Source organism: Cloeon dipterum, chromosome 1, assembly GCF_949628265.1.
Source record: "Cloeon dipterum chromosome 1, ieCloDipt1.1, whole genome shotgun sequence".
In the NCBI taxonomy this organism is placed as follows: Eukaryota; Metazoa; Arthropoda; class Insecta; order Ephemeroptera; family Baetidae; genus Cloeon; species Cloeon dipterum.
In genome coordinates, this window is record NC_088786.1 from 16,935,737 (window position 1) to 16,963,631 (window position 27,895).

General features: G+C 36.3%; 3 protein-coding genes across 10 annotated transcripts; all 3 read left to right on the forward strand.

Annotated features, from left to right (window-relative positions):
• The first annotated feature begins 3,422 nt into the window (after nucleotides 1-3,422).
• LOC135944753 (tumor protein p63-regulated gene 1-like protein) lies at nucleotides 3,423-7,296 on the forward strand. Of its 2 annotated transcripts, XM_065491927.1 has the most exons (7): nucleotides 3,423-3,691; nucleotides 4,307-4,496; nucleotides 5,271-5,447; nucleotides 5,531-5,689; nucleotides 6,258-6,391; nucleotides 6,683-6,786; nucleotides 6,851-7,296. In XM_065491927.1, exons 1-7 carry the CDS (start codon nucleotides 3,583-3,585, stop codon nucleotides 6,956-6,958), a joined length of 981 nt encoding a protein of 326 aa, XP_065347999.1. In that variant the 5' UTR covers nucleotides 3,423-3,582; the 3' UTR covers nucleotides 6,959-7,296. The 2 variants fall into 2 exon arrangements, with proteins under 2 accessions (XP_065347999.1, XP_065348007.1); XM_065491935.1 differs by lacking the exon at nucleotides 5,531-5,689 and having other exon boundaries at nucleotides 3,424-3,691.
• A 648-nt stretch (nucleotides 7,297-7,944) lies between these two features.
• Keap1 lies at nucleotides 7,945-15,749 on the forward strand. 5 transcript variants are annotated; one of them, XM_065491889.1, is made up of 9 exons: nucleotides 7,945-8,189; nucleotides 9,494-9,678; nucleotides 12,403-12,681; nucleotides 12,737-12,886; nucleotides 13,483-13,761; nucleotides 13,818-14,009; nucleotides 14,402-14,819; nucleotides 15,069-15,245; nucleotides 15,307-15,749. In XM_065491889.1, exons 2-9 carry the CDS (start codon nucleotides 9,517-9,519, stop codon nucleotides 15,474-15,476), a joined length of 1,827 nt encoding a protein of 608 aa, XP_065347961.1. In that variant the 5' UTR covers nucleotides 7,945-8,189; nucleotides 9,494-9,516; the 3' UTR covers nucleotides 15,477-15,749. The 5 variants fall into 5 exon arrangements, with proteins under 5 accessions (XP_065347961.1, XP_065347968.1, XP_065347977.1 ...); XM_065491896.1 differs by having other exon boundaries at nucleotides 9,497-9,678; XM_065491905.1 differs by having other exon boundaries at nucleotides 7,945-8,174.
• A 498-nt stretch (nucleotides 15,750-16,247) lies between these two features.
• Nucleotides 16,248-21,753, forward strand: RanBP3 (ran-binding protein 3). Of its 3 annotated transcripts, none has more exons than XM_065496768.1 (13): nucleotides 16,248-16,496; nucleotides 16,774-16,820; nucleotides 16,872-16,941; nucleotides 17,000-17,083; nucleotides 17,137-17,433; nucleotides 18,244-18,388; nucleotides 18,458-18,524; nucleotides 18,579-18,620; nucleotides 18,676-18,789; nucleotides 18,844-19,065; nucleotides 19,705-19,866; nucleotides 20,555-20,827; nucleotides 21,429-21,753. In XM_065496768.1, the coding sequence occupies exons 1-12, from the start codon at nucleotides 16,478-16,480 to the stop codon at nucleotides 20,813-20,815; spliced, it is 1,530 nt and encodes a 509-aa protein (XP_065352840.1). In that variant the 5' UTR covers nucleotides 16,248-16,477; the 3' UTR covers nucleotides 20,816-20,827; nucleotides 21,429-21,753. The 3 variants fall into 3 exon arrangements, with proteins under 3 accessions (XP_065352840.1, XP_065352838.1, XP_065352839.1); XM_065496767.1 differs by having other exon boundaries at nucleotides 16,249-16,496; nucleotides 17,134-17,433; XM_065496766.1 differs by having other exon boundaries at nucleotides 17,134-17,433; nucleotides 18,458-18,620.
• Nucleotides 21,754-27,895: the final 6,142 nt, after the last annotated feature.

Consider the following 27,895-nt stretch of genomic DNA (forward strand, 5'->3'; position numbering starts at 1 on the left):
TAGGACACACGCTCATTTCTTTAGGTTTTTAAAACGCTGATCAAAACTAAACCCTCTCGTTTCATTCAAGAGTGTTATAAAAATGGAAGTAAATCAATTTTCTTATTATTTTAAAAACTCTAATGGCACTTGCCAAAGGATAGAAAGGAATGAAATTTGTCAATGGTAAAAACAGGACCAAATTAAAATATTCAAATTACAACAATTGTTCTGCTCATGCTAAAAGTAGCACATTTTCCATTTTTCTTTCCACCACAAGATTCCTGTTATAGTTACAATTTCGATTAATCTTTTGGTACTGATCCCTCTGCAGAGCAAACGAGGCCGCGTCGGCGTGAATCTTCATACTGTATCTGTCAAGGTGACTTTTTCGCCACTACGGTGGAAAAGCAGAGAAAATTAATCACTGGCGAGAATGCAGGGCATGGCAAAAGAAAAGAGGAAAAAAGAAGCCAAGCAGGAAAACAATCATCCTCGCTCTCTCTGGCCGGGTTGAAAACGAGGTAGAGTAAAGAAAGAAATAAAGAACGGAAGGAGAACGTGGAGGAGGAAAATTAATTATCCATCCTCTGTTGAAGAGAGACGGACGCCTCAAAAGTGCTCTCCATTCGCGGAAATGCGCCGCGGACCCATATAGTGTTTTCATTATTACTTCTCTCTCTCTCTCTCTCTCTCTCTCTCTCTCTCTCTCTCTCTCTCTCTTTCTCTCTTTCTCTCTGACGCAAGCCAAAATAAACGATCAATTAATTGTATTTGATTTTTTTAAATGTATGTTTCAAAATTATATTTTGATAGCAAATATCCAAAAATGCCGGATTTTAATTTAAAAAAATAATAACAGTAAGGCAAAAATCAAGTATATTCATATCTATATTGATTAGCATCCTAGTTGAAGTTTACCAGCCCAGAAAAATGTTTGGGCAAAAATAATATTTGCAGCGATACACATTTGAATTTAGTGAAACTTTTTGAACATTTTGCTTTATTCGAATATTAATAGTTCTTTCTTTTAATTTCTTTTTAGGAATACAAATCCATACCTTTTAAAATAAATAGAATGTACACAAAATCCAAAAAGCCTCTGACATGGTCTAAATGTTCAAAGATTTTAAATTTTTCAAAATGAGGAGGATGCCACAATGAAAATCCCCTTTCTCCAAAAGTGGCATATCTTTTGCAGCGGCGGCAGCGTGCGTGGCGAGCAGCGTGTGTCTTTGCAACCCTCTCGCTCTCGCACTGTTCCATTATTGATTAGGGGTTGCAAGTTAGGGCACCCACCCCCCTAGAGAGTGTGTATGTGCCAGTGTAATATCATTCCATAGGGGGCTGGCGGCGGCGGAATGCTGCCGGCGACACCTATTAGATATATATCAGTCAGCGGACGCCGTCGTTGCCACCGCCGCGAGACAAAGGCAAAAGTCAAAAGCAGTCACAAAAAAGGAAAAAGGTGTGGCAGCAAGAGTTTCGCACACAAAATTTTGAAAAAGAGAGTTTTAAATTGGTTTTCCATAGTCATTCTGTTCTGTTCATTTCATTAATTTTGAATTTGTCCCGTCTTTAGATTCAGTATAGACATTTTTATAATAATTCTGAATCTTTCCTTCTGGAAATAACTTTGGGGTATAAAAGTTTCCAAGAATTTTCTCTCATTCACGATTTTTAAGGCAAAGAAAATTAACCCAAGTAATATATAATACCTATTTTCATCATCATCAGATATTTTCAGCGCTATCCGAACTTACATAAAAAAGTAAAATGTGCGAAAATAACAAACAATCGGTGCAAGATATATGAAAAAATGAGTCCAGATTCTAAATTTTTATGGCAAAAAACAACGTTTAAAGGGAACAAAAACGTTGTTTTCGTAGCGATCAAATTGTTACATGTTATCCGTTCGCGGTGTTATTGAGACCCGGGTTTCAGCATTCGTGCTAGTGCAGTGCGCGCCCTTCCCGGTCCTCGGACAGGCATAAAAAGAGCAAAAAAATCTAAAAAGCCACCTCCAAAGCCTGGGATTTAAATCCCAAAGAACTCCAAAAATTATTTAATTTCAAATTTATCTAAAAACGAGAAAAGTAAGGCCATTATTTATATGAAAGACGCATTTTAGCATTTTGGATTTAAAAAATTTGTGTAAATAAGTATCTAGAGTTCTTTTGATACTTTTGACCTCATTTCATTAACCTTGACCTAGCCCTGACCAAGTTATTGAGCGTCTAAAATAAAGAATTTTGATCACCATAATTTCAATTTTTCTTACTCATAACAGAAGTTATATGCAGCCCATTAAATATGTTGACTTTGTTAAAAATCACGCTGAATTTAAAAATCATGTGCAAATTTTTAGTTCCTGTGAAACAGGCTATAGTTAGGACTTTACCTTATTGTTTCAGGGTTCAAGACAAGACCAAATTTCACCTAAATCAGAAGAGTAACGCCAAGAGGTGGTTGACATTGTTTAGGACATGTCCCGAGGATACAAAAAATAACTATTCTATAAATTTTATTTGTATTGAAAAACCCACTCATGTTCGAAAGTGACACAATATTTGTTGTTCACCAGAGATCTCAAAAAGGGATTTCCGTTGAAATATTGAACGTAAGCCGTTTCGTCTGGGGCATGATTTTATCCCAATCAAAATTAATTTTTAAGTTTTGTGTTATGTGTCGAGAATTAAAAGGTACAAAACGAAAATTCGGTCTAAAAAATAATAACTCGGTGAAGAAGTTAAAATTCTCTCATTTTGACTAAATCTAACATTGCCTGAAATTCCATGATTCTTTGCTTTGAAACACGCACCAGAAAAAGTATTAGAAAAACGTTTAAAGTAATTAATTCATAAATGAAAAATTACAACTAATTTTTTAGAATGATTTAAAATGAAGAAAAGCTCTTCTCTTCGATTGCTTTAGAGTTCATTGTTTCCTTTCGAACTGCTGTTTCCATCTTGGTTAGGTAAAATCGGCAAAATTAGATGCTGGATTGACATTAATTTCACAATATAAGAATCCGCTTGAAAATCAGGGCTCGTAAGTGCAATGAGGTTCAATGACCCGATTTAATGAAATTCATACAATTTGCTAATTATTAGTACAAGCACTTTAATGCAAGTAAAAATTTAGGAAGCGCCTGCAAATTCGTCAGTGTATGCAGTCCGCTTGGCAGTCATGTGCTGAGCGTTGCATAACCACCTTTGATTCTCTCTGCACAAGCACCACTTTGTAATCCAGAGCAAAAATGAAAAAACCGAAGAAACGATTTATTTCTATCAATTCTCTTCACACGTTTAACGTTTAAGATTTCCATTTCAACAATTAAACACCGCAATCTCAATTACATGATTCCACGAAGGCTTCCTTTGTGATAAGGACGAAACCGCTGCTTGATAAGACACCCTGCGAGTGCAGTTTTATCAGCACAACGCTCGCGGCGCTGCACTCCGGCCCTAGTCAATCGGCCCTAGAGCGCAGGCACCGTTTTTCCTCCAGTTTTTAGGCTGACATAAAGTGTACACACAACACACGGAGCCAGCTGGTGCGGGCGTTTAGCTAATAGAAAAGTGTCCGGCCGCCGATCGAGCGATGGATCGCGACGAGCACCACCTGCTAGAAGAAGGGCCCCTCGAGCGTTTCAAGGGAGCCACCTTGCAGATACAACCTGACCTCACCTCCAGGAGTCCCAGTGCTTGCGGTAGGGAATGTGTGCAGCCATCTTTCGGCTTCACTAAATTTTTGTGGGTCGTTGCAAAATTTTTCAAACTGCCAATTTCCCGTATTTTTGGCCTGTCAAGTTCAAAATTAAAATGGTATTTTAATTAGAACGAGAGGGGTTTCCCAAAGAATGAAACATCATGATTTTTGCTATTCTCAGATTGTCACAATTATTTTGAAAAACTGTTTTAATTCTTATATAATCATTAATAAACAGTCAAAATTGTTAAATTAAAAACTATAAAGATGAAGGAATATCAATTGAACTGATGGTAAAAATTTACTTCCATCGCAAATGATTTTTAAAAGGTTTCTCTAAATTATGCTCAGATATATGTCAAATCAGTTGCCTTTATATTTTGAAAATTATGGCTTAGCATTGCATTTCTTGTAGAGCTATAAAAATATCATATCTTTCAAAATAAATGTTATGATTGAAATAGATTTAAAATTCACATCAAATTATTTCATTAAAAAAATAATAAGTTGAGGAATTCTTTTTAATGCATATAGCTTTTCATCTCTAAGCTTTTTAATAGTTCCTTCGTAGGAGGGAAAACATGTTTCTAATATACAGTGAATTTTAACCTTGCAGGTGGTTTCACTCCTGACAACAAGCCGTCAAAGTTAGGAGCATTGTGTCCAGTATCAGTAAGCGATTTGGAGGCCAGGGAGTATTTTTCGTCGAGGGACAGCCTCGTCCACAGCGCAATCGACGAGTGCGTCAGACTGTTCATCAACACCAACACGGATGGCGAACTGCTTGGCGCTTGGCTGCTCACGGAGTAAATAATCAGACAATTCAAGGAGTGTATTCGGTTTCATGACGCGTGTGAAACGCGGATACTCTCGAAATCATAATAACAGTAGGGTCTGGGTATTCAAGACGATCAACGGTTTTTTCTCTGCGTTTCTGATTTGATTTTACTGAGGCAAAAATATTGCCAAGATGAAATTGGAAATTTTCAAATTGTATTCGTAAAATATTTTTTTAATCTACCAAATATTCCGATAAATCCATTTTCAAAATTATTTAGCTTGTTTATATTAGTCACAAAAAATGCATGGTAAAAATAAAGTTTCGTTTTATCAAAACTTACAGTATCTTACAAAAAATTATAGCTTTCTCTGGAATTAAGCCGTTAATTTTCTCCACGCGATTTTTCTAGAGCACTTTTCTGTTGGAAATTTTGGAAAAATGATTTTCTACACATGTGTGAAAATCACATCATTTCAGATTCCAAAAATTTTAATGTGGCTGAAAATGGGACCACTTTTCAACATAAATACTATTGAATGGTTGCCACTTTAAAACAATAATTTTCGGATTAAAAGGTTTGCTCCCCTGTTTATTGCTTGGAACTTAAAAATGCAGAAAATTTGGTCAATTGCGAATCATGTTTTCCTTCCACTCGTCCGAAACTGTCTAATAATATAAGTCTTTTTATTTGTAAAAATTAAAGTAAATATTATTTGTAAAAAAATAAAAGCACCCTTCTAATATTAAATTCTCAGCCCTAGATTTACCAGTGATGTTACGCATAAAATTTCATTGTCAGGATCAGTCTGTGGGACACGGAAAAGGAGCGGATCGTGTTGCTGACGACAAATTCAATGGTGACCATCAAATACGACTTCATCGCGACCAAGGCGCTGGAGCACCAGAAGGTGCCGCTGCCCGCCGTGGACACGGTGGTGGTCGGCGAACTCATCTACCCACCGGGCTCAATGGTGCCGTGAGTACACACACGCGTGTTATTCTTTCTGCCTTTGGTTGTCCTTTAGCTTTAGTGCGGTTCTTGTTTTGTTCACGACAAAGGCGGTTGAACGGCTTGGCCAATGGCGTCATGAGCGTGGTCAAAGGCTGTCTTTTGAAACCGCTGCAAGAGCGGTGGACAACTTCAGCTTCACATATGCCGCAAGACAATCTCAACCAACAACACACCTCGCCGTTCGATCACGTCAATTTTGAGCCTAGGTAATTGATTCCAGTCTGGCGTCCCAACAAAATTAAAGTCGGTAATATGTAATTTGAAACTATTTTTGCTAAAATCTTTCAACTTAAATTAAAGAACAATTGATTATCTCGAAAAATGTTGCAAAAAATTATGGAAATCAGAGTGACGTCTTTTTGCCAAACACTTTTTGTTTTAGCTCTAACGCGAAGACTGATTCCAAAAGTTCCAACGGCGCGCACTTTGACTTTCAGAACTTTTAAATTTCCTTAAAAAAGTTTGTCCTTTAGGATTTTTCCAAGAGAATAGTGTAGCGGTTCCCCCACATTTGGTGGGTCGTCGATAACCCTGACAATGTGTGTAATTTTCAACTAAAAAATTGCTGCCTCGGCATTTTTGTAATATGGCTCAAAATGGCTTGGAACATTTGAAGTTGTGGTGAATTTCACAAATATACAATTATTTCCTCTCCAATTCCAACGTCCTTTAACCATAATAGTGTGTTTATGCAGTGTTTCCGTGTGTGCGCAAATGTATAAATGTTTGCTCTTAGTCTCATTATTAACTTCAGCATGCGTGTTGATTTATCAGACCGCGAAACGTTAGAGGGGTGCGCGCTATGTGGAACAAGGGCGAACCTGTGCCATTCTCCAAGCGTTGGAACCCATTCACAAACGAGGTGCCACTCTGTACCTACACCTCACACCCTCTTCTTTGGCACAAAGGTAAATAAAGGAAATATTTATTTTCATTCATCAAATGATTAAAAAAACATTAAAGAATAATTGTCATGTATTTTTAACATCAAAATATCCAGAGTAATGTACATCAGAAAGCTTTCAATGGCAGAGTGTCTCAAAAAGATTAAATAAATTTCTTTTTATAAAAATCGGCACAACTCTTTTCCGTAAAAACAATGAAAGGTTTTTTAACTCATAAACTATAAAATTCGAGGTTACAGACTCATTTAAATTTTAATTTATTACAGTAAATGACCGTAAAATATGTAATTTTAGGAAGGGACGATGGAAACACCAGATTTGACGTGGAGAGCTTCGCGGAGCGACTGACCTTCGCACTCGATCATGCCTCCGCCAGTAACGGCAACCCGCCTTGCAAGGTATCTTTTAAAATAAAAAGATCAAGAAAGCTCTTTTCTTTCTAACTTGTTACTCTTCCAACAGATTGATTACCAGCCTATTGTACTGCAAAACTATGTTGGAATTGGTTCTATGATTCACAACAGAAATGCTCTTGGTTTCTTCAAAGTCAGAGGAAAATTCAGCTTCTAAACCAAGAGTGGCCAGGCATTTTTTCGCTTTGATGCTTATAATAAGGAAACTGTGCTTTTTTTAAATTTTTATCAACTAAAATAATTGATTTATTATTGTTATTTGCTGATGGTTGCAAAAATGATAGGCAGCGTAGTTTCTTTTTTTATTTTTTATTCATGTTATATTGCGCCTATATATGTACTTCCGTGCGACGAATCAAAATTCATGGCTTTTGCTGAATTTTTTTGAATGTGTTTTATGGCGATTGCATAAATTTTGTGATACATTTTCTTATAGTGAAAGATGAGTATTGCCTATATTGTAAGTTACAGCAAAAACAGCAACAACAACAACAACAGCAACAACAAAAACAAAAAGAAACAAAATGTACCTTTTTAAATCTCGCTCTTTGATGATATCAATTTTATTGCAAAGATTGTTCTCGTGTTATGTGGCCTGGTTATGCGGCTCTGTTTGCAAAACGGCAATGAACTATTTTGCGAATTTTAAAAGTATATATCCAGATATATGTTGAAAATATTAATAAAATATAAGTACGATTAAATTGATGGATGATTTTATTAAAAAAAAATGACATTTTTGAGGAAAAAAATGAAAACAAAATCAATATCGGAACAAATAATTATTATTCATTTAATCTATAATTAATTTCTTTTGTATCAGAAACGTCGCGTTTAGGTCGAAGGAATCACGTGTTAATGTTAATAAAATTCTTCATCTCTGTTCCTAGGCTTCGCGGGTAGCCAACAAGTCTTGGATTAATGCGTTTAGAGGTCATACAACAGATGGCGCAGTAGGCAAAAATCATATGGATTGTGCACAGAGGAGCACAAAAATAACAACGAATTATTCATTTCTGACAATCTAATTGTGCATGTTCGAAAAACCAATTATATTAAAAAAATTATGTTATTACTATACATCAAATTCAAATATCATTTTGACGTTAGAGTTCTGATAAAAATACTTTTCTCCTTAACTCCGCAGCAAACTCAGTCCGCATGGCTCAGCAGTCACCTGGAAAATGTTGAGTTCATTGTCAACAGCGAATTGATCTGCTCTCGTTTTCCCCTGCTATGATGGAGCGAGACCTGCGGATGAAAAGACCAGCCAGCATTTTCCGACTAGGAAATTGACGCCGAGGCCTCCAACAGTAAACCGTACATGGTAGCTGTCCCTGTCCCGCTCTCGCCACTTGGAAATTTCAACTGAGGTTTTCTCAATTTTGGTAAAACATATTTTTCTACGGTCGTTTTGACTAAAATATACACGAATTTTATGTTTTGGGCCCTTTATAACATTATTCTGAATTGCTAATTTAATTGTGATTGAAGATAATTGAGAACTGGGAATGTAAGATGGATGTTATTTATTTTTTTTGTCCTTCTGATTTTCATTATTTGTATAATACACAATATTATGCCTCAAATTAAGCATGATTTTATGCAATCTTTAAGACCCATAGGAACCGCAATTAAAACCGAATAAATCGTCCATTTACTCATTTAAAACCTTAAATTCGCTCAAAATCGTTCACTACTTTTGGTGCGACATTTTTTCCATTCAAAAGTCAAATTTTCCAGGTGATTTGTGATAATTTTTTAATATTACATCTTTTGGCCCTTGTAGGAAAATAAATGTCGGCTTAATATTGAACCACTCATAGTTCATTCAAGATATTTTTGCAATATACAAAATATCAACGTTCTAAGTAAGCTTCCAAGCAAATATAAAATCTCCGATAATTATTTTTTCCGCTAATTTTCGCTCATTTCCACGAACACCTTGACTATTTTACCCAAACATGACTTATTTCTTCCAAATACTTTGATCAAAAATCGACCTGATAGACTATTTAAATTGAGCTTTAATTCGGCTGTCGAAAATAAAACGTCTTATCATCCCAACCCTTATTCCTTTTTTTTGCTTGGTCAAAGTTATTTACACCAATATATACGCAATAAATTAATTTTTAATTTTATATTGCTGGGCGATGAATTGAACTTTGTTTTTCTTCATCCGTGAAAATTAAGTTAACATAAAAATCATAAAGAAGCATGAAAGTGGTTTAAATTTGGTCTGAGCTAGTTAAATTATTTTTTTCTGTCCAGATAAATCAATTAATATGTCAATTTTAATAGGTTTATAATCACAGGTTTTTCTAGACAGTGAATTGGTTAAAAATAGCAGCTGAATTATAAACAATGCTGGCGAACTGCCGAACTCTCACTGTTTACTCTAACGTGAGCTCCGGAGCATCATGACTTAGCATAAAATAAATATGAAAGAGATAATAAGGAGCAAAAGGCGCGGAGAGCTTCACTCACATCCAGACATTGCTGAGAAGAAGCGTGTCCGTGATATCTACGCAATCGTAATTCATTACTTTTATATTTCTCGTTGGATCAACAGTCGAGGCGAGATGTGTCCGAGCGCCTTGAAGAGAAAATTCCGCTCCTCTGCGTATTCCAGTTACATAACAGCGAGATAAGGCGAGTGTCGCACTCTCTGAGCGTGTCCGTTTGTTTTCAGCAGGATGGCCTGGTGACGTGAGCATGGAGAAGAGCAGACCCAAGTCTCCAGGGTCTGAGGAGGCGCGCCCTCCCAAGGTGCCCAAGGCGCTGCCGGTGCTGCAGCCCGCAGAGCTGGACACAGGGGTCTCCAGCTGCATCGAGACCAACTACTGCATCCCCTCCTACCTCTCAGAGGCCATGCAGGTTCGAATGCTCTCTTACTTTTCATCTTTGCTCCGTCACACCACTCATCTGTGATGTGTATAAAGCATAAAACATTACTTTTGACTTATTTTAATCCTTTAGACTTTGAATTTTAAAAACAATTTGAATTAAAGACGTTGCGACATTTAAAAATTTTAACGGTTTTAATCAGAGTTGCTTTTCATTCCCATCTGGTTTTAGCCGGTTGAGTTGAGCGCGAGAAACACAAGATTTATTTTTTAATTTCCCCAGCAAAAATCTTAAATTTGTGGTATATACGTGAAAAAATCTACTGCCTAATTGTTGAGTTATCATTTAAAACCTGTATTTCACCAGAATTTTATGTCGAAGTCTAGGGAAATAAAAAAAAGAATAATTAATTGTCCCAATGAGTTAACCGATTCTAAAATTGCTCAATATGCAAATTTTATTGTGATACAACGTCCACCAGATTTTCAGTGAACATTGAAAATCTTGAAAAAAGGATGTTTTCTTTCTTAATATTAAAGAGAAGGCGTGCAACGAGTAGCAAAATGCGGGAGAAACCGCGGGAATTTGGTGCTTCTCTGGAAAATAAGAAAAAGAAAGCGTGGCAGATGTAGCTTATAATAAGCGCGGGAAAATCGTAAAACTGTGAGGTTTCGTCTAAAATCCCCATTAAATTATAAATTTACAGATGTTACGAAAATAATCGATTAAAAATATCAATCTGCTTAAATACTTACAAAGTTTTTTTAATTGCCTAGAAACTAAAGAAAAAAATAAGTGACGGGCGTTTTGTACGTCTAACAAATAACCTGCAAATTATAAAAAAAACTGAAAACTGCCAGCCACAAATGAGTGAAAATAAAAATTTTTCATTGCTTTTTTTCATTTTAATTAGCATGTATCAAATAAGTTACAATGTAAAAAGAATTAGGATCAAGCAATTTACTGTGTTCATTTAAAAAACTTCCAGCTATTTCCTGGGCAAATTCAGATTAATGGAAGGACCTTCTAAATTTTTCTTAGTGAGATGTTAAAAAAAGAGAATGAAATTAAAATTTTTGGACTTTATACTTTTATACAAATCAAAACAATACTTAGAAATTTCTTATCGGCACCTTTGTCACTTTTTAAATATCCAAGTGACCAATTTTAATTATCAAACTGAAGAGTTGTTCAGAAAAAGGGGTCTTGAAAGAAGTTTTCACTAGATAAAATTTGCAATCTCTCTCCTGCGAAATTGACAAGCAGTGTGCCTGCAGCGCCTGGCGCGGTGTCTGTGCAGGGCAGCTGAAAATCCTGAGTCATGTGCTCATAGTGCAACTCATCCTTTTCGCGTGCACCAAACGACCACATATGGGGGGCCTACGTGCTTTTTTTGCAATGCATTTCGTTCAGCTGGTTTGATAAGATAAAACGCGCGTCGAGAGGCTGTAAAATTTTTTCCATCGTGTATTTTGGGTACACATACATCAATATTATGATGCGGCTGATAGTTTATCTGTGAGCGAGACGCGCGTTTTTTCTGCTCCGATCTTATGCTAGTCATGATGAGTGCATTCTCTACAAATGTTGAAAACTCATGCTGGCGTGTTGAATTCGGTCGCGTGACTGTGTGGGCTGTGTGGTAATTGCGAGCAGGCTGCGAACGCTACACTATTTCACTTTTATCGCCATTGTTATCAGAGCGCTGATTACAAACAGAAAGTTTGCTAGGAGGAGCATTTATTTATCTGTTTGTAATTATTATCGCGTAGAATGCAACTAGGAATTATTTGAATAAGAGATAGTGAGTTTTTACGGATATATCTTTCGTACTTAATTAAAATAATTTTTTGTTGCAACATGAGTACACCTTACAGGTGTATGAACCACCAGTCAAATTTTTTCTAGCTTCGGACTAGTCAAATTAGTTTAGGGAAATTTCAAAATTTGACCTTTATTGATTTTTTGTATTATTTATCCCCTTGACCATACGAATTAATTAATATTATCATTTTTAATTTCCAAAAACTACTTGATAATTTCATAGAGGTCAATTTCAATTTTAGGCCTTATGATATTACTCGATTTGTAGTATTAGCTTAAAAAAATTAACAACTTGTCAAATCGGCGAAACTTTTCCTTTTTTAAAATTGGTTGTAATTTAAATATTTTATTTTACTTGATGATTATTTAATAAATTAAAGAAATAAAAAAAACTACAGAAATTTAAAATATGACGAAATTTCAGGGGGTGGAGGACAATATTTTTAGCCCTGAGGAAGGACGTATGCAGTATGCTTAATGGACCTAGTGGTACATTTTTTCTATTAAAATTTCAGCAGGAAGTTTGAAAGAGGTAGGGGTGAGTACCCCCTAAACCCTTTAACTCGTCAGGAAAGGTCAATATGAATCCAACACTGGGTAGTTTTTGCATTTCTAATTTAGAACCCGAGATCTGGAGTTTGCTACGAAAAAGTTGTATTTTTGCTAGATTTTCAGTTGAATTTCTCGAATAGCAAAGTACAATTTTCACATCAGTTCGCACAATGTCATAGAACTACTTTTAGAGCCCATGATTGTTAGATTTTTCATCAAAATTTTCTTTAATAAATTCCTGACTACCCTTATAATTGAAATCAAATCATGTGTTAATTTGAGTTGATAAATAAAATAATTGTCTACACTCTTTTGTGTATAAACTAATTGCAGCGTTATTAAACTCCCTTGCTCAAACGATTCTGATTTTTTTGACAGATGATGCAAATGATGCGCTCGCACCGCATGCTGACAGACGTGGTGCTGGAGGTCGGGCAAGAGTTGATCCACTCGCACAAAGTGGTGCTGGCGGCCGCCAGCCCCTACTTCAAGGCCATGTTCACGGGTGGGCTGCGCGAAGCCGACATGGAACGGGTCAAGTTGCAGGGCGTGTGTCCGACGGCCATGGCCGCCCTAGTCCGCTTCATGTACACAGGCACCATCAACGTGTCTGAACTGACCGTCTGCCAGCTGTTGCCGGCCGCCACAATGTTCCAGGTTAGGGCTTTGATAGGAGCTGGTTGTTGTGCTAAGATTCTGTTTATTTTTCCAGATTAATTATGTGATTGACGCGTGTTGCTCCTTCCTTGAGAGGCAACTTGATCCGTCGAACGCAATCGGCATCGCGTCCTTCGCTCAGCAGCACAGCTGCGACGACTTGTTTTGGAAGTCGCAACATTTTATTGAGCGATATTTTACACAGGTGAGATTGCGTAATTTCGTGGATATAAATTACAGTAAAATTACAGCCATTTTGAATTGTTTAAACGATCAATTAGTTGCATAGGTTGCTCTCAACCTGCGAATAATGCATTTTCCTATTTATGATGGAGCGGAAAAGTGGTTGAAAGGGATAACAGCTATCTAGAGGAGATAATGAGGAGTCAAACGATGTTCAGTTTTTGCAATTCTGACGCTTAGAAACCTAGATTTGGTGAAAAACCTCTTCTCTCAGAGGTCTTTATAATCAAATAAGTTTTTCAGTGTCAACTAAATTTTGGGTTCTAAGAATCTATTTTTTTTTAATTACAATGATTTTACTCGTCATCATGATGCATTGAAGTGCCCAAAAACACAAAAATAGGAAATCTTATAAGTTTTTCATACGTTTTGCTGATTATGTTGAGTCAGGTTGTTGCAAAAAATAACCAGGCTTTGAATTCGCTGCTTTCAAGTGCAATCAAGCTGTCTTTTATTGCAGACAACCTGGGGAGTTTAATGAATAACTATTAAAAAGAATATTGAATCTAATTTCATAACTAGGCCATACCATATTTCTTTTATGAATATTGGTTTTAGGTGTGCCAAGAGGAAGAGTTCCTTCAATTATCACCAGCACAGCTGGTGAACCTAATAAAACGGGATGGACTGAACGTGCAAGAGGAGATGCAAGTGTACGAGGCGGTGATGAAGTGGGTGCGCTACGACGAGGAGACCAGATCTCCAAAGATGGAGAACATTTTGTCGTCAGTTCGGTGCCAGTTCCTCACGCCAACCTTCCTCAAGCAACAAATGAATAATTGTGATGTTTTGAGGCGGTTACCTGCATGCAGAGAATATCTGGCTAAAATATTTAAGGTTTGACGCACATGTATAATTATGATGGATCCTCAATTTCTTGGTTTATGTGGCAGGATTTGACTCTGCACAAGGCGCCTTGCGAAAGGGAGAGGAAACCAAATACCCCAAGGCTGATTTACATTGCTGGAGGCTACCTCAGGCATAGCTTGGATAAAATGGAGGCCTACAACGTCGACAACCAAACGTGGAGGGAGCTTGCAAAATTGCCTGTCCCTCGATCCGGTCTCAGTGGAGCTTTTCTCAAGGTTTACATAAACTCTAAAAAAATTTACTATAAAGGAACGTCAATTTTTCTTTTGTTTTTTAACTTACTTTTATATCGTAAAGAAATCAGTGTTTTTTTAAATGGTCTACATTTTAAGAGAGCGAAAATCGTTTTTATTGTGCCATTTTCACGATTTACAACATTATTGCATTTTAAAAAGTGTCAAATAACCCACTTTTTTGTTTTTTGATTATGTTAAATAATTTTACAGAGAACAAATAGCAATATTTTTATTAGATTAATAAATTGAATTAATTATTTCGATATTTATTGCTGAAAGTATTATTTCTGACTTTGAGAACAATGTGGTTTAGAAAATCCTTACAGAATTTTTTCTAAAAAATATTTATAATGATGATTGTATGATCTTAGGGCGTCTTCTATGCAGTGGGTGGACGCAATAATTCACCTGGCTCACATCAAGATTCAGACAGGGTGGACAAGTACTGTCCAGGACAAAACCAGTGGCAGCAGTGCGCGCCTTTGTCAGTGCCTAGAAATCGTGTGGGTGTGGCCGTGATGGACTGCATGGTGTACGCGGTCGGGGGCTCGGCAGGGTGCGACTACCACAATTCAGTGGAGCGGTACGACCCCGAGGAGGACAAGTGGAGCCAGGTTGCGCCGATGCACCAGCCCAGACTGGGAGTCGGCGTCGCAGTGGTCAACAGACTGCTCTATGCTATTGGTGGATATGATGGCAAGGACCGCCTCAACACGGCTGAAGTCTACCACCCAGAGAATAATGCATGGCACATGATCGCCCCTATGAGGACGAGGAGGAGTGGGGCTGGTGCGTGTCAAATTTTTATTTTGTCCTATTTCACAAATCAAAAATTAGGGCATCACGCTTAGTTTTTTTTTTTAATATTTTCCTGGTACATGTTATGAATTATGGAATTATGTCTTGCAATTCAAAATAAAATGTTTAGCTCAAAACCAAGTAACTTTTCTAGAAATGAATTAGAAGTAATTATTTTGGCCTATTCCCCGAAATAATAATACCTTTTCATGTACGATTTTTAGCTATTTCCATTTTCAGGTGTCGTAGCTCTCGGCAATAAAATTTACGTTGTTGGAGGTTATGATGGGAACAATCAACTGGAAACTGTGGAGTGCTATGACACGGAAACCAACACATGGGAGCAAGTTGCCTCAATGTCAGAACCAAGGAGTGCCTTGAGTGTGACAACTCTAGATGGAAAACTCTATGCAATGGGTAAATATTCGATGAAACAATTTTTCTGCCAGATACTGATTGTCATTTAATTTTCTACTAGGAGGCTATGGGGGCCAAGGACAGTCATTTTTATCGATAGTTGAAGTATACTACCCTGAATTGGATCAATGGCAACGGGGAACTGAACTAACGTGTGGAAGATCAGGCCACGCATCTGCGGTATCGTACCACCAGTGTCTAGTGCATAGGGACCAACAGAGCACAAAGTGAATAACTCATTGAATTTGAAGACAGAGTGGAGAGACAATGAATGTATTTATTAATAAACTGCGCACGCCTAGGGTGGAGCAAATTTTGTACGACTAGTCAGAAGTTTTACAAGAATATAATTTGTTTTGAGTTGATTTTTATACTAAAATCAATGCCTTCCTCAAGCCTGTGAAGTAATTTGTAAGTGTTTTGACTGCGTATAATTCTGCGTATTTTACTATGTGTCGATATCACAATGCATAATTATTATATATTTATATTCTGTAAAATACAGTAAAATAGTGCATTTTTAATTTCTTCCATATTTTTGCCCCAATAATTGATGTTATTTAATTTTGTTTTGAAACTGAAACATAAAAAGTCCCAGCGATGGCTTTTCGTTAATTTTCGGGGTAATTGCCGAAATGCCACAATGCGATTTATATTTTCACTTACCGCTGATGCTAAACACTAAATTGTGGTGTAATAAGATTTCCTACATTATTATTTCATTATTTGCGAGAAGGGCTGGAATAACAAAATCGCATCAGAAAAATGAAAAGAGACGCTATAATTTTTGTTTTTGTGGAGTTTTAGGTTGCTACCACCTTTATCTTACGCGCATTAGCGCATTAGTTCGAATTTACGTAATTTCGGGTATTCATACAATTTTATAATACATCATTCTCCCTCTCTTCATTTCCCGCGGTGCCCTCCATAATATTTAGGCCATTCGTTCGAAATCGAAAGCATAGGAGCACACTTCAAGGTCTTAGCATCACCTTGTAGATGGCGCCAAATTCAATTCTCGGATATAAATGAATGTTTCTATGTTCCCGGCAAGATTTTTCTGAAGCTTAACTTTATTCAGGTCGGTTGATTTGCAACCACGGATCTAATGAGCTCCATATGATACATTTATTTTGCAAAACATCGTTTTGGTTTATTCCCGAAGCACTTTCTGTTCAATCGGATTCGTTTTTAGCAGAGCGCAGAGCCCGTAAAAACAAAAACAATCAAAGATGGCGGACCATGAGAGTGGTAAGTCGTTGGGATTCACAATTTTTCGTTTAATGTAAGGTCAGTTTGATGGGCATCGCTTTTTGAACATCAATTATCAAAGGCAAAATTCCGTAATGCATGTGTGTGCTTGAAATTGATCTTGTATTTATTGGATAATGTGTTGAAAATGTAAACAACTTTGTTTGCTATGGGATGGCTTTAAATGCTCAATGGCAACCAAACACGACCTCAAGTTTTTGTAAACCTCGCACAGCATGGATTGCAAAATTATACAGAAATTTTACTCTTTTTACAGATAAATCGAACTCGCTGGATGGTACGAGCTGCGCTGATGGAGAAAACGTAAAGCATTTTAATTTTGGAAAATGTGGTGCTCATAATTCATTTTTTCAGGCTAGCTCTGATGCTGAGGAAAGCACAAAAATTGTGATCAGCCATGCATCTAGTAGTGATAAAGAGGACGGTAAGCATACAAATACAGTAAAATGTTTGTCGGAAAATATTCAAACCTAAAAATCCAGACCACAAGGACGAAGAATCTGACAGTAGGGGGATGTATACTGCTGCAACACGAGGATTTCCTCCGTCAAGATTAGCGCCAAGAGGTAAATTAACAGGGATGTGGAGCAATTTTGACACTTTCTCGTTCAAACAGCAGTTTTTGGAAGCTCGCAAGCGTTCGGTGGCAACCCCTTTGCAGCCAAGCCCTCTCTGAACCGTCCTTCGATGGAGGAGGGAAGTTCCTCTTGGCCAGGTCTTACTCCAAGCAAGTTGGGTGGCTCTTTTGGCTCTGCCATCCCAGCCCCTGTCGCCAGTAAATTTGTTTTAAAGCCTTCTGCCTTTGGCTCTGCGGCGTCCAACGCTGAAAGTTCTTCACCAGTCGTGGCAGCTGTCACTCCTAAAAGTAGCAATCCGCTCATACCTTCCAGACTAGGCAATCCTTTTGCCAATAAAGGTGAGACTTGCATGGAACAATTGATGCTGTGTTTTTAAATGCAAATACAAATGGTGAAAATTTTATTTCAATGGGTGCTTCCATGATAGATTAGACATCATTTTTTGCAGTTTTAAAAATGTGATAAACGTGTTTTTTAGTATCTTGTTTTGGGTGGCACAGAAGTTTTGAAAACAATTAAGTTTTCAGAAAATGTTCTTTAGTTCTGAATTTCTCAATATCGTAATAATTTATTTTCCCGGGTGTAAATGTCGCCCTTAGTGTTTTTGCTGGCTAGGTTTGATGCAGAGGAAAACACTAAAATTGTGATCAGACATGCATCTAGTAGTGATACACGCGTAGAAATGTTTAGAGTTGGGGGAAACTGTAGTTTTCAAGATGCAGAGTCTCAAAGGTTGATAAAAGGGATCAAAGGGTATTTACGAACACAGGTGAATTTTGAGTGAATCGAAATGGAACAAATGGTTGGTTTTAGTCTTCTGGAAAAGCTGGGGGGACATACACTCCTGAGGTTAAGGAAATACAATGAGATTAGGTAAGAATTTGAACCCTGACGTCAGGGTACCCTTTTAGTGATTGTCTTTATTTTTATTTTGTTAACATATGGTGTGCTCTGTATTGGTCCAATTTGCAAGATTTTAAACCGTTGGAACAACCAGGTCAAGAGCTTTCAGGATATGTGCAATATGACCCTTTGAGGACGCTCAGGGAACGCCCTGATGGCTATAATTAGCCATAATTGCATTTTTTGCATTAAAAATGTTTCTAATGTTTCTAAACTAAAATGAATTTTCGTTTGCATAAATTTAGCCTCTCAAGAGTTAAGTAAAGAGGAGCAGGAAGAACCTAAAAAGGAAGAGCCAATTGAGGAGGCTGAAAAGGCAAAGTCTCCTTCATCTGTTAAATTTGTTCCTCTAGGCACGCCAAGTAGCTCTTCTGCTAACTCAAGTGAAGGGTAAGTAAAATCCTTATTCCTCCTCATACTATAATTGCATTTTGGTAACGCAATCAATTTCTAATTTAGATCCGCCAATGTGATTTCTACCCCAAACAGCTTTGTCTTTGGTCAAAACCTTCGCGACAGAGTGGTGGTTAGTTTTTTAAAATTAATTAATCCATTTTATAAATTAAATTCTTGTGCACAGGCTGGAGAAGAGTGCAGTCAAGAGGCGCCAGCTCATGAAAATGTACTAAATAATATTTCCACCTCACGGGATAGCATTTGACCTAGCATATTTTTAGGGAACAAGTAGCAATGAAGCCACTGAATCTATAGCAACAACCAACGGAACCTCAACATCTGAAATGCTGTTTTCTGCTGTCATCAAAAAGGATACTCAAAGCGACTCGAATAGTGTAAGCGCTTTTAAAATGAATAAAGTCCTGATGCTAAGCTGAATTGCAAAATAGGAGAGCGAAGGCACACCAGCCAAAAGCTTGTCAGAAGCAGCTCGGGAGTATGAAGAGAGCCGAGCGGTGAAACGCAAATTCGACGAGGTTGAGGTGAAAACTGGAGAGGAAGAAGAAACTAATGTCCTGCAGATCTCATGCAAACTGCACATTTTTGACAATGTCAAAAGCAGCTGGGCTGAAAGGGGCAGAGGGCAGCTGCGTCTTAATGACAAAGTCGAGGTAGGATAATTTTTACTGATATCATTTTTTCTATTTATCAATTTGGAACTAGGAAGGATAAGTTTTGAAGAATATAGTTGGACAGTTTTTATAAGCGTCTAATTTACTTCAAAAGTAATCACGCAATTGTAAGACTGAAAATTGTCTAAATACACTATAAGCAATGTTTGACAAGATTATTTTTAAGTAAATTTAAATTTTAACCTGATGCAGTTGACTCTCAAAGAGTCTGACAAGGGTTTCGAATGAAGAAAAATTCAAAATTCCTGATTTGGATGCGCATTTTAATCTAAAATAAAAATGACCGGTTAATTTTCTAACAGCTCATGGCTTAAGATGATTGCTTCAAAAAATACTTTAAGTAATTGTAGCCGCATTTTTGTCATTCAGAGAGTTCAAAAGTTAATCAACTTCACGTTCAATTATTTTCTGTGCAAATTTTGATTATTGTTCGTAAAAATTTAAGTTTTCTAGCATGCGTGAATCTAAGGCTGAGTTTTCAAAATAAAGAAAATAATACTCTCAATCTTATCTCAGAATATATCAGTCAATTTAATTTTGAATAAATTATGTCACAATTATTTCATAATTAAGTTTCATGCTATCATTAATTTTTTAATGTGTGTATTTGAATTGCAGCAGCAACAGCTGCAGTCTAGAGTGATCATGCGCACCCACGGCAGCCTCAGGGTAGTACTCAACACGAAGGTTTGGCCTGAGATGGTGGTCGACCGCGCCAATGTCAAAAGTGTCCGTTTCACAGCCATGGACGAAGACCAAATCAAAGTCTTCCTCGTCACGGTTAGTCGGTCCACTTGCGTGTCATTCTGACAAGAGAACTCTTTTCATTTGACGTATTTAAGTTAAGTTAAGGTGGAATCATTGATATTGTGTTCTATTCAACAAGTTTTGATTCATCAATTGAGGAAAATTTCAATTTTACGATTGAGTTATCGAGTTTTGAAGATTAAAAATTATTTCAGGAAACAATTCAAACTTGCATCATAAGCCAGTTTTTGTTCAATTACGATGTTATAAAATGTGTGAACTTGATTTTAACCAAGTGTCTATTTTATTTATATACTTTTTTGGCCGAAAAAATCGCTAATAATTAATTGCTCATTAATACCTTGAGATAATATTTTCAAACTCTAGGAAATAATTATACAGAATATTTTCAGATTTTTTCCTATCCCGTAAACTTTTATAATATATACTTTCAGAGTCTTGAACAAACAATTAAAGGAAAATTTAAATATTTCTCGGAATGTCAAAAATGACTCACTGATCAATTTGTCTCATCAAACAATGGTTATGAGCCAACTTTCATCAAATTTAAGCTATATCAAATTTTAAGTCGATTTTGAAATTTTTAGTCATTTTCTTTAATCGCTAAAATCATTAAATCCACAGAGTTTTCTTTAAATGTTTTGTTTTTAAATATAGATGTAACTAACCATTTTTATCCCAAAATTTTTTGCTCGCACAGGGAGCGCCAAAAGACGCTGACAATTTGTACCTTGCCTTGGAGAGGCGGGTGACGTCGCAGCGTATTAAAGCGGCGTCGGCACCGTCAATAGACAACGACGTTCCCTCGCCGGACGCGGCTAACTCGGACATAGAGAAATCCAGAGCATGCATGGACGCCACGTCCTTGCCAGACGAGCAGCCATCTTTGAAAAAGGGTAGGAACAGCTTGAGCGAGGGTAGAGAAGATGAAGATGCAGCTGCAGACCAAGGCACCACGTAGACGACATATCTGGTAAGTTTGTTGAGTTTTTTACTTATTCGCTATTATTAGGGCTGTGAGCGTAAAATATTTTTAATGTCATTGTAAAATTGTTTGTTTTGATATGGTTTCAAGCCAGTTTTTGCGGCTTGAGGTTTTTTTTTAAATTATATATATTTATCCGGTTTCTTTAATGGAACTCTAGTTATAGTTTCTAAATTGATTTTAATAATGCAATTTTGGTGAAATTTTCATTGCTGGATTCTTTTCTAAATTAATTAATTTTCTAAAACATGTAATAAAATTGAATTTTCACTGCTGAAGACTTTAATTCAGACTAAAAACAGACCAAAACCTATCTCTTGGATTGGAAACTACTTTTAAGAACTTTAGAAAGCCGATTTAGATGGCAAAAAATTTAACCGTCTAAATGTCGCAGCCCTAGCGATTTTGATGCAAATGATGAATATTTTTTTACTAGAGACAGTCTTGTCTGAGAGCTTGTGTCATTTGGCATGAGTGCCGGACGAGACTGCGATGAATTATGTCTAATCTTCTCGCTGAACGTTGCAAATTTGGCTTGTTCATAGAGAAGCTTATGAATTGAAAAACTAATTGTTCGAAAATTTGTCAGGCTGCTGGACTTGGATGAGGCGAAGCAGTGTTTCGTTGTCAGAGATCACAAAATGATATGTATCGATTCTACTTATGCCATTCCAAGGTTACATGAATGTTTGGCTTTAAGTTTTGTATTTGAGTGCATGAGTACAAACACATTATTTGCAGATTTTTAATTTCTGTTTATAGCGGAGCGATAGTCTTGAATTGTCGGTATAAAATATGAAAATAACAGGCCCCGATTTCTATTTTACTAAAATGCTGCGATGAGTAAGAATTCATCTCCTGTTTAAAATCATGGTTGAATAAATCACTGAATACAAGAGATTTGTTTAAGAACACACACGGCTTTTTATTCAAACGAATCACATTATGAATTAATGAAATTGTTACACATAGAAATGAATTAGATTGAATTTAATTGTCATGAGCGGCAAACATTACTCAACCATATGTCCTGTTTTCTCTCCTCAAAATTCAATTATTGAACAAAAACTGCGCCAAGACCTATAATTTCGGTCCTAGACCACGAAAGAATGGCATTCATTTAATGGCTTTCCTGCAGCCAGAAAATCTGTGTCAGCACGCGCACAATTTTTTTGTTTGCTTGTGTTAGATCAATTATTTGACATTTCAGCCTTATAGTCAGATGATGATGGTGATTGATGGTAATTACAAAATAATTATTTATTTGAGGCCGCGGGGTTTGGCAAAAGGGAGGACAATTGACAAAAAGACTGTCCGTTTATATCCTTGTTATGATAAAACGGCCAAATTTTTAATTAATCCAAAACAAGACTTACAATATTACACGATTGGAAAATCTTTAATTTTTTTGTTTTGATTTAATGTATGAATTTTGTATTTCTTGAACGCATCTAACAAAGAAACTCTTAGGATTCGACTTCTCAGCTTTCGGCGAAAGTGTTGAAATCAGGCAAACTCAATGGTCTCGCCAGAAATTAATACTCCGAGTCTAAAGTTTGCATGGATGACGCTAAAAATTTAATCACCCCGATTTTTAGAATCTATAGAATCAAGTGTGGTGACTGTTTTGTTAGTTGTTATTTTCCAGTCACAAAGACACGAATTTTCTTATCTATGCACAATGTTCCGTCAGTGACGATCTCTTATCAAATCCGTAATTAAAATAGCAATTTTATTGAAGTATTTCTGTTAATTTCTTTTAATTTTCCGCCACCACTTTCTTTTTTATTTTTACTGCTTAAAATTATGTTGAAATAATTAATGTTATATTCCAATTATGCCCGTTCGCACGAGGGATATGGAATTTTGCCTTGACCGATTAAGCTGGAAAAGGTTTAAAATCATGTTTAAACTTTGAATAAGTCTTAAAAATAAACCGAAATCCTTTTTTTTACACTTTTTTCCTCGGAAAAAAACTCAGATGGACTGAAATCTGCACACAGTGTTAGTGGATCTTGTTCTAATTGTAAGTTACCTCAAATAGGCTCTGGCATTACTGCTTAAATACTTTAATTGAGATTAATTAGAAGTATTCAAATTATTTTTCCTCGGTAACAAAACTCTTTCTCTCATTCGTAACGATTTACTGTTGCTAAACATTTGGTTTCCAGTGTTGGACAGGTGCGAAGTATCATCACATATTGCTCTTTTTTATATGCATACTCTCCCAAGCATGTCTTCGGCTCTTACCTTTTCGCCTTTCCTTCGTGTATGACTAGATTTTGTGAGGCGTCAAGAAAAGAGAGAGCGAATTTTTGGTCACCGCCAACACGCTTTTACTTAGCATTCTTTTTGTGGACCTCCTTTCTCACCCGCTCGCGATATTCCGACTCGATTTAATAAAAGAGAACTGAGAGCGTTAAGAAAGATCTCTGCACGTGCGTGCTGCAACTCACATGAAATTGCGCACCGCACAGAGCTTGTTCTACTAGAAATCCACATGCACTAGGAACTCTGTTCTTGCAGTCATAAAATTAAATATGCATACTATCTAATGGCCTTCAAACGTGTCTTTATTTCTTACCAACAATTTGAGATTGCTTACTTAGGTGAGTTATTTTATTGAACTGATTAAAGTGGAAAATATGCTCTGCAAAGTTATGAAAAGTAACTTTTATTTTTTGCCTTTTAAATATTTTCTGAAAATTGGGAGAGGACTAAATTCTCTCGGGTTGACGTTTAAATTTCTGAGAAAATCGGCTTCAACGTGTTTTATCCTAATCACTGTCTCATCCGTATTAAAATTTCCTTTTTTCTATTTTATTAGTAGGGAACTTCAGCTCATATTTCGCCAACCCGTGGAAAGATCGCGACGAGGGAATATGAAATCAAACAAAAAACCCATTAAATTTGTCAAAATGTGAAATTGAACTGCTGATTTAGCTATATTTCGCATTGTAGAAACAAGTTATTTATATTAACAATATGATGCCATGTTGCTTAACTTAATTAATTGAAGTTGTTGCGCCTATCATCAATCCACGCTTTATTAAACAATAAAATATTTTTACCGCGGATCTCTATAGACTCGTTTTTTGATCAATTAAAATGATTGTGATGAGAGTTCACTCCTAATTAAATGACTTCTGATTTTGGTCAAAATCTCAATATTCATTGGCCAGTTGCATTTCTGTTCGCCGTTTAAAAAATTGAGTGCCACTGTCAAAGTAGAGAGAGTTGATTTCAGCACGGTAAACAATGACGAAAACCAAACATGGACAAGCTCAAGCAAATCTAGCAATGACAGTTGTTTGACCTGATAAAAACCTATAAGCAACGCCTATGCGGCAATGTCTCTCATTTTGCGTTCAATATGATAAATCTATTTTCAAACTTAAGTATCAACATCTGGATGTTGCAAAAATCGTTTTTTCTTTATAAGGATAATGCAACAAAATTTGTAGTGCTGTGAGCATTGATCTTATAATTTTGAGCAAATCTTTCTTATAATTTGATTTCTAGTTTATTACAACGCAACACGCAATACCATCCAGAAAATCATGATTTTGAATTATAAATATTATTTTCAGAACGTCGCAAATTTAATTATAGTTATTATTATGATTTTTTTTTTTTTTTTTTTTAGAAAATAAACTACGTATAATTTTGGTACCTATTTAGACATCCTTCAGTGAAACCTATACGCCTGAGCTCAATTGACTGTTACATGAGATCCACTCAACCAAAATATGCACCTTGTAAGAGTTTTCACTATTTGAACACACTTCTTATAAAATAGACAAAAAATTCGTTCTTGGGTGTGGGTGCGAGCGAGCGAGTGTGCTCACAATTTAGCGCTTCTCAAGAGTGTTGATCAAAGAATTTCTCCACTCTTGTACGTCAGTTTTCTCGCAAGCAAATAACAGAAGCTGGCTGGTTTCGCACACGATTGAATTTCGTAGAGTTAAATAATCAGTATACAGAACACAATAATTGTTTTTCTTTCCGGCGGCCTTCCAGACATAGAGGCGACCGTGACGATGGCCAGGTCGATAAATGAAATTAATGTCACTTGAGAGTTGGATCACGCGTCTGCTGGCAACAATACGAAAATTAATAACTCTCGTCGGGTGACAGATAGGCTACGAAGGTGCATCTCATTGTTCGCGGTCAATTGTGTGCGAAAGTGTTCTCGCGCGTGCATTTCCTTGGACGTGCGCCCACGTACAAGGCTTGTACTGCCATACCACGTACCGCGTGGCAGATTTTTGGGCTTCCTTCTCACTCGTGGAAATTTTCATCACATTCTTAAATTAATTGGTGTAGGTTTGTTATAAAACTCAAAATTGTAAGGGTAAATATATTTATTTCTAATATTTTTAAAAATAAATTTGAATGACATTGTTGGTTTTGAAGTGAAAAGATCATGATTGTTGGCCGGAATTTTTACACTAAAAAACATTTTGATCAAACTTGAGCCAACTTCAAATGGTTTTAATATTTTAAACTCATTAGCAGAGGAAATTTAAAGCTTTCACAATCAGTTTCACAATTCTATAATTTTAACATTTTAGTGTCAGTTAAGAATGTAAATTCAGTCAATTACACCAAAAGTCCTAAGTTCTTAGGAAATGAAAATTGTTCATTTTTAATTTCCATTTCATTGGACAAAAATCTCCTTTATTTTTATTTATTTCTAATCAACGTTACAGGTCTAAAATAATATATTTATTTCGTTGGTAAAACTTGCCTCTCGTCGCTTCACTAATAATTAAGTTAAGGATAAAATTATCCGCTCAAAATTAATTTTAAAATTGAGTTGCTGTGCACAAACAGAAGGTATAAATAATAAATAAACACGTAAAATTGAGTAAATAATTAGAATTATAAATTTTGTTTAAAAAAGGCTATAAAATAATTAATTTTAGACGACTTTGCACAGCTTTATTAATTGGATTTTGACCAGGAGGCTGACTTTTACAACAATAGTCTGACTTTTACAATAAAAGTCTTTCCTTTCACTCAATTCGAAATATCTCAATATGTTGTTTTAAATCCATAGTAACTCTGCTTGAATGTTGAAATCTTCCGTTACAAAATGTCTGACCGCGGTGGTAAATAAAAGCTTCATTGTGGCCGAGACGAAATGATCTTTTAAGCCGTCGTTTATAAATTTCGAGATCATTAAGCACGCTTGTTCATTTCCTGAGTGACACACAGTATAGTTTTCTGCTGGGTGGTGCAATCCAAGACGTCAATTAGACAATCGGTTTGTTCCATCTGATCTTTTGTTGCGTCTTGAGTGCATTTATTTTATTAAAAATTAACGCATATAAATATGATTCGATATTATGTCATTAAAAGCAACACGCAAAATTCCATATTGGGGAGAGGAAAACACGCCTTGTTAATTGAGATATTCAATTTCGGTTTCGCCTTGAAATGCTAGAAATTCCTTTACCAATCTGCACTCTGCATTCCGATTCATTTTACGGAGTTCCTTGATTCACAAAAAAGCACGTCTATCTAGTATCTATATCTAAGCTATTTTATACTTATTATTATTTTTAACGGACAGAGTATACGAAAAGTTTTAGTAAAAGTAGTAAATTAAAAAAGCTTCTAATTGATTATTCACCCTCCTTTAAGATATTTATTCTCTCTTAATTTAATCCTGTAATGATTTTGCTCCAAGTTAAATTAAAGTAAAAATCAGTTTATTTGTGGACTTGCATTGTTCACGAATAAACATTTTCTTAAAAAGCAAAAATAAATATTAAAAAATTGTTGTTTCTATTTTCTTTTTATATATTAAAAAAAAAACACAAAATGTAAGGAGTTTGAAGGTAAAATTAACCCGTCGATGAGCATGCCGTCTGCGTGATATTGGAGCCCTGTATATTAATAAATAAAAGGTTGAAAAAATAATCAACACAAACAGAAAAACAAGAATCTTGGCTCTCCATCTTTACAACTGCGTGTCCTAAATTTGTTCGTGTGCCGGCTGCTTCGATTGGCATTGAAGCATAACTCAAAAATAAAGTTTTTCCTTTAAACGCGTCTGCTATGCGGTGTCCGATAATTGTAAACCACCGCGGCGATCTGCGTCCGCGCATTACAAAACCACAGCGCGCGCCGCGGCGGAGAATTTCACACGAGAGCGAGAGTCGCGCCGTGCCGCGCCGGTCTCTGTCTTACTCTTGGTGGGTGATTTCTAGCTCAATGTCACGGGCGTCGAGAGTGCAAGTGAAACGAAGGAACGCTCTCCGCGTCCACCAGCTTGCATCAAATGCATGCACCGCGTGCGCCGCGCCGCGCCGCGCAAGAAAGAAAGAAATGTGCCTGGGCTTGCGCAACCCGCGCTGCACGTTCGCCGCGCTGCTTGTTTATACAATCTCGCGTGTATTCAGGCTAATTGAACACCCTACTTTTGCTTTCACGTGGAAAAACAACAGTGGCCTGACCAAAGGGCGAACACATCATTTGACAGCGGCAAAAACGCGTCACTTCTGCGCTTTTCATCTTCAGGATTGCAGTTTAGTCACACCGGTTTTTTCGTGGTTGGATTTTTCCAAAAAATAAAAAAACAATTCTACATTCCATTTTACCGAAAAACTGCAATTTACATAAATTTTCTCTTAGCGTCATGAAAATTTGCAGGACCTATTTATAAAAAGATTATAGTTGTTAGTGATTAAAAGCCAAAATGAAAAAGCTCGAAGATATTTGAAAGCCGAAGGGAAAGGTAAAACATCTAGTAAAAAACTGAATGAAAATTGATTTTAATTAATGAAATGAAAACGTCACTGACACAAAATGTATTAATCCAAAAATGAGTTGTCTCTGTGACAGGTCCAAAGTGGAAAAAAACAATTAAAAAGTGACCACTCGATAATTTTAAATGCGATCTAAATTTTACATTGGTTTTAGGTTCTAGAATTATGCAAAAAAAAACACCGCTTTTATCTATAAATAACAGAATGAAATAATAATTAATGAGATCCTTTATATTTATTTATTCCAAAAAATATATTTAAGTATTTCAAAGTTATTTCA